The sequence below is a fragment of the Nannobrachium achirus genome (assembly GCF_963921795.1).
Source record: "Nannobrachium achirus genome assembly, chromosome: 22".
Lineage (NCBI taxonomy): Eukaryota > Metazoa > Chordata > Actinopteri > Myctophiformes > Myctophidae > Nannobrachium > Nannobrachium achirus.
This window is the reverse complement of record NC_137829.1, coordinates 23,606,659-23,626,271: the sequence shown is the minus strand read 5'-3', so window position 1 is coordinate 23,626,271 and position 19,613 is coordinate 23,606,659. Positions and strand designations below refer to the sequence as shown.

Below are 19,613 nucleotides of genomic sequence, written 5' to 3'. Positions count from 1 at the left end.
CGCAGAAGGCGTGCGGCACTTCCGGTGTCGCAGCCGAGAGCGATCTACAAGCTCACAACGGTTGCATCTGCGATGCGACGTGAGCTGTTTATTACAGTAAATTCTCGCGGAAACAGGTGGATACAGTAGCCTTTTTTCACAGCAGCCATATTGACATAAATAGTTGTGTGGTGTTACTTCACAGGTGTTACCAAAGATACTAATTAAGGCTCTGTTCCACTTAGTCAATGACAATGGGAAACCAGACTAGCCATCTTCAATTGATTTCCTGTATCTGTGTGACAAGGATGTCTGCCCCTTTAGGGAACCGGAAGCAAGATACTATCGAGCTCACCAAACGGGGTGGGAGGATGGAGAAATGAGGTGATGGGGGCAGGGAGAGACAACCACGACCACTTAGGAGAACAATTGTGTACCAATTTCGTACCTTGTGAGGAGGTGTGGAATGGCATATCTACTAGTATCCATGTATCATTTTATGACATCTCTGTGTATCTGCCTGTCACAACGAAGCGGCAGCTTGTACATTAGAACCCCAACATCAGCAGCTTCTGACGATATCAGGACCTCCATATTTAGGCGATCGGTCATATTGGTGGTTACCGCACTGGGTACTTGGAAACAGACAAGAATCTCTATGGCTCTGTCTCACCAATCCACTTCCGGGCAAGAAGCCGGCACTACCCACAACCCGAAAGCGTGTCCGGCCCTGCGGCATGTGTTGGCTACAACACTTCTGAAGCGCCTGCTGTTACAGAAGTTTTTGTGTAAGTATGGCTGCTGTGAAAAATCCTGTTACAGTCATGCTTAAAGGAAAATTCCAGGATAAAACAACATTGCGCTTTATTTGCCTTTTATCATAAATCTTCATACCTGGTTTGGTTGATTTCTGTTATAGTCATCCCGACGCCCCCCCCCCCCCCCCCCCCCACACACACACACACACAGGGCTAAATATACACAGTCAAAAGCGCACATTTTCACCACTCCAAAGGCACTTTTTTCTATTTATAGTTCCAAAAGACGCTGCAGCCCACAGTTAAACCCCCATTAGCATTTCACATCCTGAACTGGGCAGTGTTTACATCAGGTTTACATCCAGAGAAGAAGAAATTAAGTCTCGTTCCGTCTCGCGAGATTTCCGGTTACTTATTTCCATGAATATATTATTTATTAAATATATTACAGCCAGTATATACATAACAAGGCATCGTGGTATAAATAAATTAATTAATTAAAGCAGAAGAATATAATCGAGTTAGTCTGTTGATCGCTAGAATCTAGTAATATGAATGAGGGTCGGGATGACTCCTGGGATCTCTGAGGGGCGACTATAACAGAAATCAACCAAACCAGGTATGAAGATTTATGATAAAAGGCAAATAAAGCGCAATGTTGTTTAATCCTGGAGTTTTCCTTTAATGTAAACTACAAGCAACAAAGTATAAATCATGCTTTAAGTTCTGCTGACCGTGTTCATGTCAATGCCATTGGTGTAGGTCCATGAATGTTGGAAGTACTCCTCCAGCCTCTGTCTCAGCGGGTTGGGGATCTGATGGAAGCGGATGAACTCCTTGACCCGTAGCATTTGAGCGTGGTACCGGGCTGTACCTGAGTACAACCTCTGGATGATGGCAGAGACATTGCCAAAGATACTGGCATACATGAGGGCTGAAATGCAGACAATGACCAAGACATGAGCCAAAATGTACTACTCTGAACACTTTTTGTGTTTCCTGGCATTACTCATATAGTAGATTCATATAAGGTTTTACAATAATTTACACAGTAAACTCCCCAACAGTGTTAAGTTAAAACAATGTGGAGGAGAATACTTTTGCTCTGCTATGTATGCTGTAAATGTAATGTAGTACATGAGTGCAAACGGTATGATAGTGAATGCCGAAAGTAAAATGGTGAAAGGTGTACTGTACCACAACACCGTAACATACTCACAGCCAATCAGCATGACACAGATGGAAAAGATCTTCTCAGAGTTGGTGTTGGGGGAGACATTTCCGAAGCCTACGCTGGTCAAACTGCTGAAGGTGAAGTAAAGTGCTGTGACGTACTTGTCCTTGATAGATGGCCCAGAGTTAGGATCACTGTAGTTGTACCTCTTCCCAATGGACACTCCCAGATTGTCTAGCCAGCCAATCTTGTGTTCCAGGTAAGGTTTCTCCACATTGCCTATGGCATACCATATACAGGCTAGCCAGTGAGCGATGAGCGCAAAGATGCACATAAGCAACATGAGGACTGCAGCTCCGTACTCAGAATACCGGTCCAACTTCCTGGCTACACGCACCAATCGCAGAAGTCTAGCTGTCTTCAGCAGGCCGATCAGGGTGGTGGTCTAGGCAAAACATACAGTAAGGCATTGTATTAGTGATAATACCTGTACCTCTTCATAATAATACATTACAATACATTCTTAGGTTTCTTAGTTTGAATCCAATTGATCAGCTGCTCTAAAACATAAAGCACACATGTTCTGTTCCTTATGCTACTGTAGTATGTCATTTATTCTAAGCAATACCCAGTAAAATCCAGTGTGTTTTTGTGTGTACAAAATGTAACAAAAATATACATATAATGGATTGTACTGTGTAGTACTTTATCCACAATACATGCTCTTTTCAAGCAACAATGAATATGTTTTTCCAAAGTCATACATAGCTTTGTTATCTCACTCCTGTATGGATGAATGACAAAACAGGAGGTCATTAGTCTATAAACCAAGGTAACGACCTTTCTGCAGCCGTAAGCTAAACTCGCTAAGGTCTATATCCTGGCAACTCCCCATGGCTTTTTGTTCAAGGCCAAATTAACGCGGAAGTGAAGACACTGGGGGCTTATACAGATAAATCCTCATTTATTGAAAACCTAACAGGCGGTAACAAACACTGAATGAATCCCAGGGAGTTCACTGCTTAGCTGTCTCGAGAATGGCTTCAGCTGAATTTGCCAGGGTGCCCCTTAATGACATCATTTGTTTACCTGACAATTACAGTAGGGAATGCCTGGCTTTTGAAAGTGGCGTTAGAGAAACAGCAAAGAGAAGCCCCACTGAAAAGATGGTTTAAAATCTTGTTTTCAGTGTTATTTTTTTTAAATATAAATAAAGCCATCTTTCTATTAAGATTAGAGCGTAAATTCAGTGATATTTAATCTCTATTTATCTTAAAGTATTGAAATACGGCCTCTCTCATTCATGATACAATCACCTGTGGTAAATTATTCAAATTGTACAGAAGCACACAGACAAGCGCTTCCATCTCACAAGATATTTTCACGATGCAAGATTATGTAACATTCAATCAACTGTTAAGATGGAGATTCTTTTTTTAGTTCTAGTGTGTTATTCTTAGAAGCACCCTACCCTAATAGAGAAAATTAACTAAAAATGTTGTGCATGGATCATAGATTTCATGCATTAGAGGATGATGACTTGTTAGATGAATGGGCGTCAGTGAAGCATGCTCTTTATGTGAGACTATGAGTTAATGGAATGAGACATCTAGAGGGTTTTTTCTCTCCCTAGAATGAATTTATATTTAGCACATGGCTCCTCTGTGCTGTATATGTCATCTGCAAACTCAACCAAACCTAAAACCTAAATGTACATGTGCTATCCAATCTGATAATCCTAACCACTTCCTACTGTACCTGCTGTCTCTATTCTGTCATTATATTTATGTTTATATTCATATTCCTTTATATAAGATGTTTTAATTTGACGAAATAACAAAAATACAGATACAATACAGATCTACAAGTACTTGTAGATCGGTTAGTTTCGCTATTCGCCATACGATGAAGTATACAATATAATGCTTAAAGGGGAATTTAGGACTAGCCGTTTTACCACGTTAATCTGATGTTATGATGTCCTTGAACGATCTGTACAGTTTTTTTTTTTTTTTCCTCCATTGCGAGTCCTCGGCAGCTCTGACGGCAAGCGGTGGGATTTATTGCTAAATCGCTTATTTGTATGATTGACAATTCCTATTTATTTTATTTTTTGTCTGTTTGTTTTACATCTGACTTTCTTAATGGCGGAAATGTCTCTGAAGAGTTTCGTGCCACGCTCGTAGAAGACGTTTTCTCTCTTCAAGTGTTATCCACAAGTTTCCAACGTCCCATCGTGCATTGCGCAGAAGGTGTGCGGCACTTCTGGCGTCGCAGCCGAGAGTGATCTACAAGCTCACAACGGTTGCAACGGTTGCACGCGACGTGAGCTTGGATGTCTGCTGTTCTCCGGATGGACCCCTTCTCGCGGAAACAGGTGGATAAAGGACAGAGATAGGGGTCTGCTGGTTAGCCCGTTTGATTCCCTTATACTGCTCCAAACATGCACAAATGCAAAATATAAGGTGCTTACCTTCTTGGTCAATAAGTGTTTTACTCCAGCTTGTCTCAGAATCTCAGTGCATTTCCTTGTTTTCCCAAATGAGCCCCAATGAGCCAGAGGGGCGCTGTTGCACAGTTGCGCTCATTTGGGGAAAAGAGGAAAAGCAATGAGATTCCGAGACAAGCTTGAGTAAAACACTTCTTTATTGGAAAAATATGCAGGACTTACACATTCCTTAGAGCTTTCTAATCGATAGATTACACTTGGACCAAGAAGGTAAGCACCTTATATTTTGCATTTGTACATGTTTGGAGCAGTAAGGGAATCAAACTGGCTTACCAGCAGAACCCTACCTCTGTCCTTTATAACGTTTGTGAAGAGAAAACGTCTTCAAAATAAAAGTCCTCAACGAGTGTTATAATTTATGGCTATCTGGGCTGCTGCTGTAACAAGGCAAACTGACAATAGACCCCTCCCATCTCCGGTCAGGCCTAACTCAGTAGAAATTTACTTTTTTCCTCCACCTCTACCACTTGTTAATGGATGAAATAACATCAGATTTCCATAAGAAAAGCACTCCTCTGAAATAGAAATGCTCTGCACAATACCCATGTCAACTCACTACACTCTCTCTCTCTCTCTCTCTCTCTCTCTCTCTCTCTCTCTCTCTCTCTCTCTCTCTCTCTCTCTCTCTCTCCCTTTTATAATAACTCTTTATGGGGTGCATGTGAGAACAAAACATGCAACTTCTTTCCCACTGTACCCTCTGAGTGTTGATTGTGCATTAAAGGAGTAGTTCACCCCCAAAATGACTTTTTTTCTATTGATTACTCATGCCATGGAGAGTAGAGTTCAATAATAATTTTAGTTTTTTGTCGCATTCCTAAGACAAAAATGTGATAACAATAAATGTACCCCCATTCGTTCCGGATGGGGACCCGTTTCGAAACGGGTCCCCATCCGGAATCAATGGGGGTAAATTTACTCTAATCACATTTTTGTCTTAGGAATGTGACAAAAACCAAAAAATATTATTGAACTCTACTCTCCATGGCATGAGTAATCAATAGAAAAAAAGTCATTTTGGGGGTGAACTACTCCTTTAATGCATTCCAACACAGCCTTCAAGTCTATGCCGCTTTGAAAGCAACAAGACAATGATTAAAATATATTGCTTGCTCTAATCAAAAGCTCTTGTAGGGTAAGAGCCTCCTTATTATGCCTGTGACTCAAATGAGCCTTGAGAATAGCATCTGCCATTGGCCCGCTTGCTTTTACTTCCTAAAACAGAACGCAGCTGAGGGGGGACATGTCTGGTCAACCCAGAAATGATTAAGTGAGCAGGAAAACCTTGATTACCAGATACTGTACACCAACTGTATCAGCATATGTTGCCCCGGTTTTTGAAAAACATGTTTTTTTTTTCTCCTCTCCAGTTTATTTAGCAGTTTAAAGAAACATGTTAATGTTTGTTGTTTGCCATGTTTGCACCGTAGGTAAATAAAATGTCTGCTAATTGTACACCAACTGCATCAGCATATGTTGTCCTGGTTCTTGAAAAATACGTTGTTGGTAAGGAAAATGTATGCTAATTGTGGTATACTTTTCAAGGGTATTACAGCCAAGCTTCTGTTTATTTTTTGTCACGGCACTGACTCAGCAGCATGTGGCAGCAACCACATGCAGCTAACGAAAAAAGATTATTATGAATTATAGGCTTTTCTGGTGTAATGGAGTGCCTACAAAGCATGATAAAGAACCAGAGTGGATCCAGAGCCTGCAGGCACATACTGTACCATACTGTTATCCTACTGAACAAACAAGCCAACGAGCCTGGCGGCCAGCCTACCAATAGCCATCTCACATCTGCATGTGCTGTAAGCTGCACGCACAGCCCCTTTGACTTGCTCCTCACATACAGTAAATGCATCATTGATTGCCATTTGGTAAGCCATTAATCCACGTAAATGGATTCTAGAACGAGGTCCATTCAGAAAAAAAAAATCATACAGGAAACACAACAACATGCAATTTGAAGTAATCCTTTCAGAGCAGAGACAGAAAGACTCAGGCTTTAAGTAGTAGCCCAGGGGCACACGTCTGGGCTTAGCAGACATAGGTTATACGTTAGTTGTGCACTGTTGAAAGTAACTGATCTACAAGCTCACAACACTTCACAGTGCAACGCAAAATAGCTGTGCTATGTTTGGTGTATGACAACAGCGTACAACAAAGTATGAATCAGGCATATATGGCATGAGTGGTACTGTATGCTGCAGCAAAGATCCCTGGGAGAGCAAACAAAAAAAGATGGGTAAGAGATAAACAATACCTCATCTGATCCAGAGCCAAAGATGAGGAGGTCGAAAGGGATGGCCGCCACCATGTCTATAAGGAACCAGCCTTTGAAATAGTGAATTGCTATCCTCGCCGGGTGGCTCACCACCTCCTCGTTCTGGTTGACGTAGGTGGTCCTGAAGTTTATGAGGATGTCGATGATGAACATGATGTCCACCATTAAGTCTACCACATTCAGCGGGCTACACGAGTACCCGCATTCGCGCCGCTTCTGCTCCTCGCGGTCGTTGAGGAGGAAGGCCGCAGAGTACGGCGTGAGGATGGCCGTGTAGATGACCAGCAGGAGAATCAGCCAGTCCCACACGGCTTTGAAAGGGCTGTAGTGGAGGATGGTGAACTTGTCAATGCGGGGCGTCTGGAGTTTATACTCCGGTAGGACATCAGCCCCAAGCGACAGCACCTGTAGAACCAGCAGAGAACGGGGCACATCATTCACAAACTGCACCACAATGCATCGCATTACTCTGCTCTAATGCACACCCATTATGTGAGAGTTTCACAGCAATTAACCTTCAGTCCCGCAAGGAGCCATTGGCCATTGACAATGCTTATTATTACCTTGATGAGATTTATTACCAGTTACTTTATTTAATTGATTCAGATTTTTTTTAATCTAAATAACTGAGTAAAAATGAATGGTGGTGATCATCTTTTTGGCAGTTTCATTTGCAACAGCTTCAATTTAACTCTGAGCTGAGCTGCAGGTTATTGCTGGAGCCCTCCAGGTAACGTAGTTGGTTCAATAAGGAGCTGACAGTGGCTATGATTTCCCAAACCCGGGTGTAAATGCTCAGCAGTCAAACTCTATTAGGACAGAACCTCTGCTCTTGTATGATAGACGGGAAGATTGTCTATTTCCTGGCACTATGAATAATGCGATTGCTGCAGTCTTTGTTCCAGGTGTGTAAAAGATCACATTGTACTGTGGCATACTGTGGCCATGGCACTGAATGTGGTTTAGTAAACATTTCAGCATTTATATAATTTTCTGACCCAAACATAACATTTATTAAGCTTTGGAATTCAATCAAATATATTTTTGAATTACTGGTAACTTAGTGGTTAATTATTATTCTCAAGAAGTTGAAGCATTCATATTTTTTGGGTTTAATAAGTCATGATATGGGCTGAGAAGGCAAAAAATAGCAGATGGCGGGGGGTGATGAGGGCAGCCAGAGGGTATTTATTTTGTGTTATTTCAGCATTCCTCTGGACCCCTGAACCATATGAATTATAGATTCCATCATGCTAGCAGTCAGGCAGTGGATGCAACTCACGTCTCAGCAGTGTCTCCGATCTACTGACAGCCAGTGGGGAGGCAGTGCATTTAATTATGATGATGGTGGGTGTTCATTTATGAATGAGAGTTTTATCCTTCACTTGCATTGCTAATGTCAAGATGACATGTCTCGCTGAAAGAAGTTTTACGTATAAGCTTTCCCACTGGCTGCTCTGTGGTACTTGTTTTGTTGCTGACATCGCCTAGAGAGTACTACTGACTCCACTGTTTATGCGACCCAGCCACACACATGCAGAGCTTTCAAAATTGCAGCGCAGGGTCATATAAATTCACTGAACTCAATACACACTGGGAGGTGCAAATTCGAACTCTTTGAATGAATTACCATCAGTTGATGCTTCAAAACAATATTATTAGTAAAATCGCTTTTTTATTTATTTTTGGAACATATATTATGTGAAGTCTATGGGATTTTGAATGGGAAACTGAGACCCAGGGAGCGTGGTATTTTAGGTATTCTATATATTTCTATATTTCTATTTCATATGGCAGTAAGGAGGGTTCTTTTTTGTCCAGTGTATGTGCTAAGTTTTACAAATCACCTTAAAACAAAGCAAATACTGTTACACATTTAACACGTACCACTTGCTTGGTACACTCGGTACTTTCCATTAATTTGCACAGCAACTGGATTGGGCTGACAATCTACTTACTAGTAGAACATGGTAGTATGTAGTAGACATTATTTTCAAAGTGAAAATTGTATTATATTCTGTAACCGTTTTAGAAAAGCAATAAGCCAAAGCGAGGCTGTGATTTTACAATGGCATTTCTTACACCAGATCTGTCCAAGAGTACCATGACTTTTCTTCTCTTTGCAGGACTTTTCCTAATCAGTAAAAAATAATCTCAGGTGTGTGTCAAAAGATTTATTCTTTATGACGTTTCAAGGACTGGGCAAACTACGTATTTTAACATTGTCCATTTTGGAAAATTGCCAATGCACACACACCGAGGAAGGGTGTCTTGCTTGAAACGTCCGTGTGGCAATAAATTGTCATTTTGAAGTGCTGTCCTTGCCTTCTTCTTAATCACTAACACAACTTTAATGACTCAGCACCATGTTTGAATCGTGAGTTGAGTGCATTGTATATAATTTTCACCATTGTCCATTAGCAATCTCAATATAGATATACAGTACACACCTAAAGTACACAGGAGGGTGCACTCCAGAACAGATGCTGCAATATCAGTTCAAGGGGAGGGCATTGGCTCACCTGCGTAACTTTCTCCGTGACGTTGTGAGTTCTGTCTTTGACCTTTGGCGCGATGATGGTTTTCTCTGACGTTGGCGGAGAATGGCTCTTTTTCTCGGCCTCCGAAAAGTTGAGCGCGATCAGAGGGATCTTATGGATGGTGCTGTATCTGTTGATGTTGGAGTCAGAGGTAGAGCCAAGTAAACTGGACTTCAGGTGATTAAAAGGGCCTGGCGAAGAAGAAAATAGTAGTCACTGGCAGGATCAATGCACCTTCAGTAATGCCTGATTTGTACTTGGTTGTGCATCATGCCACACTCCAAAAATACAGTAGCAGATATACAAGCTCACGTCGCTTCGCATCATGACACCTTGTGAGCTTGTAGAAATGCTATTTTCCAGTGTGCAACTATATAAATACAAGTATAAATCAGGCTTAAGTAAGAACTTCATTCTGTTATTTATTGATCATGCACTGTACATCTGCAGCCAAAGCTGTATTAGCACTATAGATAATTAATATAAATATGATATAAATACTTTAATCAAGTATAAAAAGCAGTAGTGAGCATGGATTATGATGTAAGATGATGTACTGTATACAATCACAACAAAACTATGTGGTAAACTTCATCTTATCTCATTTCATTATAAAGAATCCTATAAACAATATTCTGCAGTAGACCTCCATAGGAACACAGTTAAACAAACAGAAAAGCATAATAGAAACAGGCAAAAGCTTAAAAGCAATATGCCCATCCCTCATACGCTACAACAATGATGACAGTGGTTATTGCATTATCATATTCATTTAAATGCATTCCGTTTCTTTCAAATAGAAACATTTGATTCATGCAGGTATACACTTGAAAGCAATGCTTTTGATAAGCAATTGATGAACACAGGCAACAAGCTATCATTTAGGGATGTTATTGGTCACACATTGTAGGATCTCTTCTGACATGACAAATCCACACACTGGGTTAGGTACAGTACACAGGTCATTGACACATAGTCAGGGGATATCTTCAGAAATAGTGTCAAATCCTGGAATAAATTCCTTACCAAAAATTTTCTTCACCAATGTGTTTGTAAAGGTGTCTAGTAACACATCTCACAAAGACTGAAATTCAGTCCCTAGCAGAATCCGTTACAGCGGCTGAAAGTTGAGGCCATTAAATTAACTATACGGGATAAAACACATCAAAATAAATATTCTTTAACTAGCATTTGAGGGTTCAAACTAGTGGTTTTTCATGATTCTGAATCCATTGCAAGCATTTGTTTTGCATGAAAAACATTCCTTGGGCTAAAAAAAGGCCTCACAACACTATGGTTTAGTGATGAGTCATCACTTTTCACAGTTTTGTGGGAGCCGCCTTTACCCCAAGGAATGTTTTTTGTGCAAAACAAATGCTTGCAATTGATTCAGAATCATGAAAAAACCCTAGTTTGACCCCTCACATGCTACTTAAAGCATATTTATTTTGGTGTGTTTTATCCCGTATAGTTAATTTAATGGGGCCTCAACTTTCAGCAGCTATCACAGATTCTCCAAGGGAAACTGAATTTCAGTCTTTGTGAGATGTGTTACTAGACTAGCCTGACACTCAGCCTGAATTGACATTCCGTTTCACTTCATTATTCAGTCTGAAAGTGCTTTCCCCCAAGGCGATTGCAGGGATGGGCGTTGCCAAAAAGAGGCAGTCTTCAGCGATTGGTTCACCGACCAACACATGACATAGTGTGGCTGGCTAGTGGCTAGCCTGTTGCTTGCTAGTGCTACTTGCTAACCAAAGAAACAGTCAGAATAGGAGCACTACGAACTAGTAATCAAACACAACATAACATGCCTGCTACTGTTGTTTCATAGCGAGATCGATACGATCGCATTTTACCGCAATTTACCGCATTTTATCGCGACGCGATGCGCGGTACGGTACGGCGGCAGCGCTGGTGTACTTGGAAACACCATTATAACTCTATGGGAAACACACATGAGTTCTGGGAAACCCCCACCCACGCTGATCACAAGACACTGATTCACGACGCTGATTCGCCGTACGGATTTTCAACCGAGGGAGGACTCTTCAATGAGAGCACTTCTAGACCCCTGAATCGCCAAAACAAAACATTTAAAGGGGTGTGGCTAGCGATTCAGGGTCTGGAACTAGGCTATTACTAGACACCTTTACAAACACATTGGTGAAGAATTATTTTGGTAAGGAATTTATTCCAGGACTTTTTAAGATATCCCCTGACTAACAGTATTTTAGGTGCAGTAAGCCCAGATATCCTACTCTGCCAAAAGTGGATCTCTGGTGAGCATTTTGTGCTGATTGTCTTGCTTGAAAGACATGCTTCAAAGCAGGCTGAGCGCTGAAACCACTGACAGAGAACACATGGTTACCTCCGATATGACGACCAAGTCGACCATTGTCTAACAGCAGCATTTTGTGGTCAAAGCAACAACAAAAAAAGACAGAAATTAAACTTTCTGTGCAGATAATGTTCCTGTAGATTGCCTTAACAACGTGAAACCTAACATCCCTATTCTGAGCAGATCTGCAAGCTGTGAAACCTTGTGAGCTTGTCGAGGACAACTATAGACCCCAGGGACATCCGGACAATATACAAGTAGTTTAGGGTTTAAGTGGTTAAATGTGAAATACTTCAATAATCATAGAGACAGTACAGTATACAGTACATACAGAAATCCTCTGGAAAATGCCAAGAGTAAAGTTCAATAAACATGCATCCTTTCTGTTAGGATCATTAGGACACTATAGAGGGTATGTGCATGCATAACAAGACTGGCAAAATCGAGTGTCAAAGTGGATTTAATGTCATTTAACTTAATCTGTTTGGATGTTATGGGCTGTCAAGGCCAGGAAGTAGTTTTTGGCCACTCAGTAGGCGTTCCCGCATAACTTCCGGGTTTGATGATGATGTCACGCGCATACCCTTTATACATTTTGTACACTTTCAGAGTTAAAGGTACTCGCCGTACCTTCACTTGCATGGCGGTCCCTGAACATGGAGTTCCTCTTGGAGTTGGAGCTGCTCTCCATATCGTGCACGGAGGAGGCCCGCCTCATACTGCTGATGCTGCCCCTGGGGAAGGCGTTGGACAGGGAGTTGGTGGAGGCTGGGTGCTGCTCCGTCTGGTACAGCTTATCCCACTGGTGCTTGGGGGACGGGCGGTCCTGCGGTTCCGGGCAAACACTGGCCAGGGAAGAGTGGCGGCTGGAGCCGATAAGGGCACGCGTGTCGTTGGCATCGGTGGGAGTCGGGGTGGGTGTGGGCGTGGGGGTGGGGCTGCAGCCACAGCCGCCCTTGGCGGGCGAGGGGAAGCTCCGCAGGGGAACGGAGTCCTCGTTGTCGTTCTCTTTGGGCGAGTCCACCATCACAGCGTCGGGGTCCTCTTGGGGAAGCGACTGCTTGCTGGTACCCATGAGGCTCAGCGCGGCCTGGCGGAAGCGGAAGAATCTGCTCCCCCCTGAACCATCCGGAAAAAAGATCATCATGGAAAACATTCATTAGTCAGCATGCTGTGGTGTACCGGTATATATAGACCAGACAGACAGACAGACAGACAGACAGACAGACAGACAGACAGACAGACAGACAGGCAGACAGACAAATATTTGATTGATTGATTGATTGATTGATTGATTGATTGATTGATTGATTGATTGATTGATTGATTGATTGAATACTTAGTTTAAAATGTAAACATCACGTGGTACAGTAAGACATTAAGGCTAAAAGGATAACTTGCATGCAGGCTGTGGATGTCTCTCACTTTGTTAAGACATGTATGACGGTATTGTGGTCACTGTCCCTTTGAGTATCTTAAACACCAATTCCATTGATATTTGCTGAACCCGCCTGTCTTCTACCCTGAGCCATCCCAAACTAGTAAAGTGTGTTGGATTTAGGTGGGTCATGGGCTTAAGGTCGAGAAGTAGTCATACCCATTTGTTTTGGGAGGTCTGAAGCTTAGTTTTTAGTGACATTGAGATGTTGGAGAACTAAGTGTGCAAGCAGACAGACAGACAGACAGACAGACAGACAGACAGACAGACAGACAAAGAAAAAGTCACTTATTTTTGTACAAAAATAACTTCATAATTTGTAGCTGACTTGACATTATAAGAAGACTTTGTCCTCTTATTAAAAAATGTCCACTGCTCAGTCAGAGGAATGCCATCAACTCAAATCAGCCATTCAGCTTGTTTTCCGATGAATGAAAAGGTCATCACTATTCAGCTGGTGGAAGGGGCCTTTGGCTGATTATGAGAAATTCTATTATTGGATTTCCTCATACTGTACAATGCTCCTGATCAAATAGAGCGAGAAGAGGGGAGCACCTCTGGTCAGCGGAATGAAAGTGTCACAAATCATCTTCATTTGAGAAGTTGTAGTATTGAACTCCAGGGCATTTGATTGAAACGAAAGTCAACTGCACATTGACATTGAACGTTGTATGTTGTTCTGTAGTGTTCATGCATTGTTTTTCATTTTCAAGATCAATGAACCGTACTTGCTAATGAAGAGTGTGTGCCACCAGGGTACCTTTGATGACATTCTATCTTGACAGCGGATAATGGCGGCTATTTATTCCCTCCATTGAATTTGGACAGGAGCCTTATTTGTGCTCACAGTTACATCTTCAGACTAGACATTTGTTCACGTGAATGGCCCCCTGGGACAACACGATAGTTTTGGCTCATTAACAATAGAAAGCGAGTGAAACTGAGCCCAGACACACTCATAAATACGAGTCAGCCATCCTTCTGCACCCTCCTTACATCATGTCATTGCCATCTGTTTCCATTCCCCTGGCCATGTGTGCTGACGTTACAACAACAGCAACAACCGAACCATATAGCTTCAGCCTATATCCTTCAATACCTATATCACAGCCATCACTCTCTCTCAGCAGGACTCCTGGACAGGCACCTAATGATATCCTGGACTGGCAGGTGATCTGTGAGCTACCCTGGGAGTCCACTCTGCAGAGACATACTGTACAGTTCTACTGTATATCTTTGGCTCTCAGCTTGCTCCTTGCCTGTACAGTATGAAGAGATATTTTACTGTGGGAAGTTCTGGCTCATATCGAATGCCTATTACAGTATATTTTTACAGACCTGCCAGAGGGCAGATCATCCTGAGCGTGTGGAAATGGAAACCATTATTAATGCAATGGACCAACTGGATAAAACTTCTCATCCACAATGAGATGCAAAATGACACCTTACCTGAATTTCAAATACGCACAATACAGATATTCTTAGCACACACAAGCTTAGAAGCTCATGGGATCATTCTGTCAAACACTTTGATGCTAAGCATTTAATATCATCAAAGTCTTTGACAGTATGACCCCATGGGCTTCTAAGCTTTGTGTTTGCTTTACTGAAGAAGTTCTACAGTACAGTAAATTGGCAATTTGAACGTTTTCCAGTGCACAAAAAAATGAATCTCGCTATATATTGTCCACTCAAGGTAGTTGATGCAGGTATTCTGCACTATTTTAAGAGTTTAAAGTACAGTAGTGTTGCTCTTCCTGAGTGTGCTGAATATTACAGTGCTGAAGAGTTTCACTTTTAGTGCTAAGAAACGTGCTTTGTCATAATGAGTAAAGGAGTTCTATCTGAACAGACGACGGACCATAGATTTTAATACATTTTCAGGAAAATGTATAGTTTTCTTTTCTATTTTCTCTATACAGCTGTGCCATATTTCTAGAAAAAGAAATCTGCCGGGCCATGCTTGCTTCATACCATTAAGCCCTCCGGGGGTCATTGACTCTAAACACATTCATTTTCCATCCCATGCAGCAGCTATTAATCCGTCGGAATAACTCTGTATGAAATTGGAATTAAATGGTTCAAAGAGAGGAAACATAATGAGAAGGAAGCTCTTTGGCTACACACTGTTAATATAGCTGACAACCGAAGCTCCTAAATTAAAGTAATTGATTGTAATGACCCGTGCGTGACTATGATGACGCGCTCAATTCAGTATAAATAAACCAGCAAGGAGATGCATCCTGTACAGTACAGAACAGTGCATCTCCCTGCCTGGTCATTTTTAACTGTTCCATCTGTTTTTGGTCCTCGTGGCATTTTAAATTGCTGAATGCTGTGTTCTGTTCTGTTCTGGGCGCTGGCTGAGAGAAAGAGGGATTATTCTCTCCCAGACTCCCTCTATTGTGCTAGTTGCTATGATACCTGAAGGCTTATGCCCTACTGTCAGCATGGGATTATAATTAGTCTCCCATCGCCCCAAAAATCACCTTGCAATGGAATCACACTGGTCATGTGGCCATGCAGTGCAGGGGAGGAACTACACACTTACACCCCATGCAGCGTTGTTGTCCATGAGCTGCAGTGGTATAAAGCAATGGTTCTCAACCTGTGGGTCGGGACCACCAAGGGGGTCCCCAAATTATTTTGGGGGGTCTGAGGTCTGAGGCGTTGTGAGCATGTAGATCTGCATGTAGATCTGCTATTTTTCACAATAGAACCGTGTTATACAAAATGTAATGCCTCAACTCTTAGATTGTACTTCCACATTGCAGTACTGATACTTTTACTTAATTAAAGAATTTGAGTACTTTTTCCACCGCTGATGTTGAGCTCTGTGTCTCACGTGTGCTTTGATTGATTGATTGAAGGCTTTATTAGAAGTTTGCATAGGAAAATGTACAGATTCATGACGGTACAGTTCACTGGTACAAGGTCTACTAAAAGGAGATCCATGAAAAGACTAAGCTTATTTCAACAGGAAACCATTAAAGTATCTCATATAACATTGAATGACAGACAAATAGAACACAGTAAACCACAACGATACGGTCATGTTCTACAGTATATGTGTGATGCGTGCATGAGGTCACGGCTCTGTTTCTCTGTCACTTCATGTGTGCGTCTGCTTAATGTACCCACAGGTCCCCTCGCTGAGACACGGACCAAAGCAAAACAGCTGATTAGTAATGTAGCAACACACACGCGGACACGTTTGCGGCGCATGCACACATATGTACGCAAGCACACTAGGGATGGGACGATGCACGATATTATCATTTATCGTGATAAAAAACACTCACGATAATTGTATCGCGGAGATTTAATTTATTGTGATATCGTCCTCCGTCATGCACTGGGATCAGTTCACCTTTTATTTGCCGAGCTGCATATCCTGTACCACTTAAACCCTATATTGGTAAAAAAAACGTACTTATAATATACATACTTGATACAGTCTTTTTTTCACTCTATCAAATGTCTTTGCGACTCGTTGTGAGCTTGTAGATCTGCTATTTTTTGGCATATGTTCCGACCCAGAATAATGGATTTTGATTATCGCGATAATATCGTAAATCGCGATTTCTTTTGTCACAATAATCGTGATATGAAATGTTCATATCGTCCCATCCCTTGAGCACACAAGCATGCACGCACGCATGCACGCACACACGCACGCACGCAGTCACGCACACACACACACACGCACACACAACACACAAAGTGTGCACTACAAACAAAGCCCCCAGCACCTTGGGTGCAGTGTAGGAATTCATGCTGAGCGGAGTGGAAAGCTGTGCTTTGCTCTGTAGCTCCACTCAGAGCGGAGCAGGAATGTGTCATTGACATTTATAGTGTCGTACATATACTGACTCACACTGGGAGCAGGCTCACACGAATAAAGCATGTGCAGAATATTAATCTTTCAAGTTATAAAAGAAACGCCATGACGATGACCCAGGGTTTGATTGGACTCAGGGATTTTGAATAGGAAGAATGTCGGGTAATGAATAGCAAATACAGTATAGCCCAATTATATGCACACATATAGTAATAAACACATAGCTTTTCTGTTGTTTATGCAGTACAGTGACCATACAGTAGGAAGGTGACAGCACACAGCAGCGAGGAGACAAACGACATAGTTATGTGGTTGCTGGTTGGTGCAGTCAGGGTTGGGTTGGCTGGCGGGGGTGGAGGGACGGGAATCTCCATGCCTCTGCTTTTGGGTGGGGGATATGGTGGGGATATGTTTTGTCTCTTCTGGTCAGACTGAATTAAATTAATACATGTTTGTCTGATATGTTGGTATTTATGTTTGGTAATATCACAATTGAACAATTTAATTACAATTTGTATGTTTCCCAATTTCAAATCAATTTATTTTTGAATTTTCTAAAAATCGAATTTTAGATTTATTAAGAAATTGCGACAATTATAGTAGATCTAATTATAGTAGATCTCACAATGTATTGCATTAGATTGCTATTTTCACTATTTGCCACACAAAGAAGTATAGGCTGCAGGGCTTGAGTGCTTAAGAAAATATCCCCCCTTCAGTTTTTCTTTTATGAAAATAAATAAATAAATCCAAATTAAATCGAACGCTGGGTACAATATCCCAGTGTGTCACCAGGGATTTTTTAATACCATACAAGCCATTCATATACAGCATTGTGCTATCACTCCAAATAATTAGATTTTTGTGGAGAAATCACAATCTGGCCTTCTGTGTGGAAATCACACCTGGTTCATTAGAAGGGATTAGGTCTGAATCTCTTGCGCTTTCTTAATTAGTCTCCACCAGATGTAAATTTAGATGAGAACTTGCATGAAAAAAGCTCAATTAGCGCCAACCACTTATATAATTGCCCTTATTTTGAGGAGGAGGTTGCATTTAATATGCGGTTCACATGTCCATCAGCTACAATCTGGCAAAAAAGTCTCATTTCAAGGCACTAAAATGAATCTAATCTATACACACAACAACAGATGCAAGCTTGAGGCTGTCACCTCCCTGGAGAAGGAGTCTCTACCCCAGATAATTATTCTCCTTGCATTTATTATGCATGTTAAGCATCTTTGAGTACTTAAAAAAGTAGTCTAAATAACCCTGCTAGCAGTGCTTAGGGCCTGTGCTGCTCCTTACACCCAACTGGAAATTGGCCAATGGGTGATGCCAAAATCAAGAGGGCTCATCCTGGTATCTGCCTATTAAATTATGATGAGATATCTAAGTTAAAAGTTGATAATTTGGCCTGGGGGTCATGGGGTCACTTTGTTGTACATCTTCTAGTGTGCATGGATGCAGACAGCAAGCTTCATGGCAATCTTTGAATTACATTGTGAGCTATCTTGTGGGCAAGTCAAAAGTTTGGCCTAAGATTGGCACTGAACGAAAGGCCATGGGGTCACCAATCCGTTGGGTACATGATGCATCCTTGCTGAGCACATTAAAATCAGTTGGGGCCATCCTCTGGTGTTCACCAAGCACAGAAAATACAGCCATTAGTCAGGATTTAATTGTTAAATAAATAATAGTGAATCAGAATGGAATTAAATGAAAAATCTGAATCTTAATCAAATGACTCCAGAGTTAATGTGAACTGATTTGTGTGAGTTTTGTAGGAGTAGTAGCAAAATATGCTTTGAAGAAAACAAAATGTCAGGAAATAGGAAACTAGTCAAGTAATGGAGGGGTCTTACGGTGATTCACGTCATGAGCCATGTTCCTATGGTCATTACAAAATGTGAAGCAGCCTGTTATAGAGCCACCATGAGTCTGTTTTGAATGTTGTGCAAAGTTTCTTGTCTGATCGGTCCAGAACATTATAGTTGAGCACAGACAGACACACAGACACACATGGATGGACAGGGGCGAAAACATTATCTCCGGCCTTTGGTTGTCCGGCCTGGCGGAGATAATACAAATTAAATGCAATAAATGGAATCAGTGTAATGAGGAATAATGTAAGGAACCACCAACAATACATTCCAAAAACAAACAAAATACAGAATGATATTACATTTATACAGGCCCTGCACTCACTTTGGTCAGACTTTGTAGGGGAGGTATGGTTGATCTTCTCCGTTGAGTCGTCGCTTCCTTCGTCAAGGATGTAATCAAAGTTTAAGATGAACATCATCACTATACCCTCTTCATTCTTTACTGGGATGATGTGAATGGTGCACTGGAAGTCTGAGCCTGAAACAGAAACAGGTTTTCTCCGTAAAAAACAAACAAACAAAAAAACAACAGTTTTGCTATTGGTTGCTGCCTCAATGAAAGCTCTATACACCCAGTGGCATTTCTTCGTTATTTGGGGGAAATAACTATCTAACACTAAATGAAACAACCGGCACTATAATCAGGCTGGTTTAGTCATAAATGGTTTCCACTATTTGGAACCATCTTTTATATTGAAGATGTAACTGACACCTCCCCCTGACTTGGGATTGCTCATATTGCTTGTGTGGAGGTGAGAAATGAAGTTGATGTGTTTTATTGTCCGGTGTCTGCATGGTCATGTTGGAATCTGTGAAGTGGTCACCACTTACTGATAAAAGGCATGTGCCAAGAGGTTAAG

General features: G+C 41.6%; 1 protein-coding gene across 1 annotated transcript in view; it reads right to left on the bottom strand.

Annotated features, from left to right (window-relative positions):
* The window catches only part of kcnh7 (potassium voltage-gated channel subfamily H member 7), a gene marked incomplete at both ends in the record, with an annotated part of 55,590 nt that overhangs the window by 15,952 nt on the left and 20,025 nt on the right, over positions 1-19,613 (bottom strand). The window contains 6 exons of the mRNA XM_080752771.1: positions 1,472-1,671; positions 1,957-2,356; positions 6,687-7,112; positions 9,230-9,438; positions 12,219-12,707; positions 19,076-19,231. Coding sequence (XP_080608897.1) covers positions 1,472-1,671; positions 1,957-2,356; positions 6,687-7,112; positions 9,230-9,438; positions 12,219-12,707; positions 19,076-19,231 — 1,880 coding nt within the window. The remainder of the gene's footprint in view (positions 1-1,471; positions 1,672-1,956; positions 2,357-6,686; positions 7,113-9,229; positions 9,439-12,218; positions 12,708-19,075; positions 19,232-19,613) is intronic.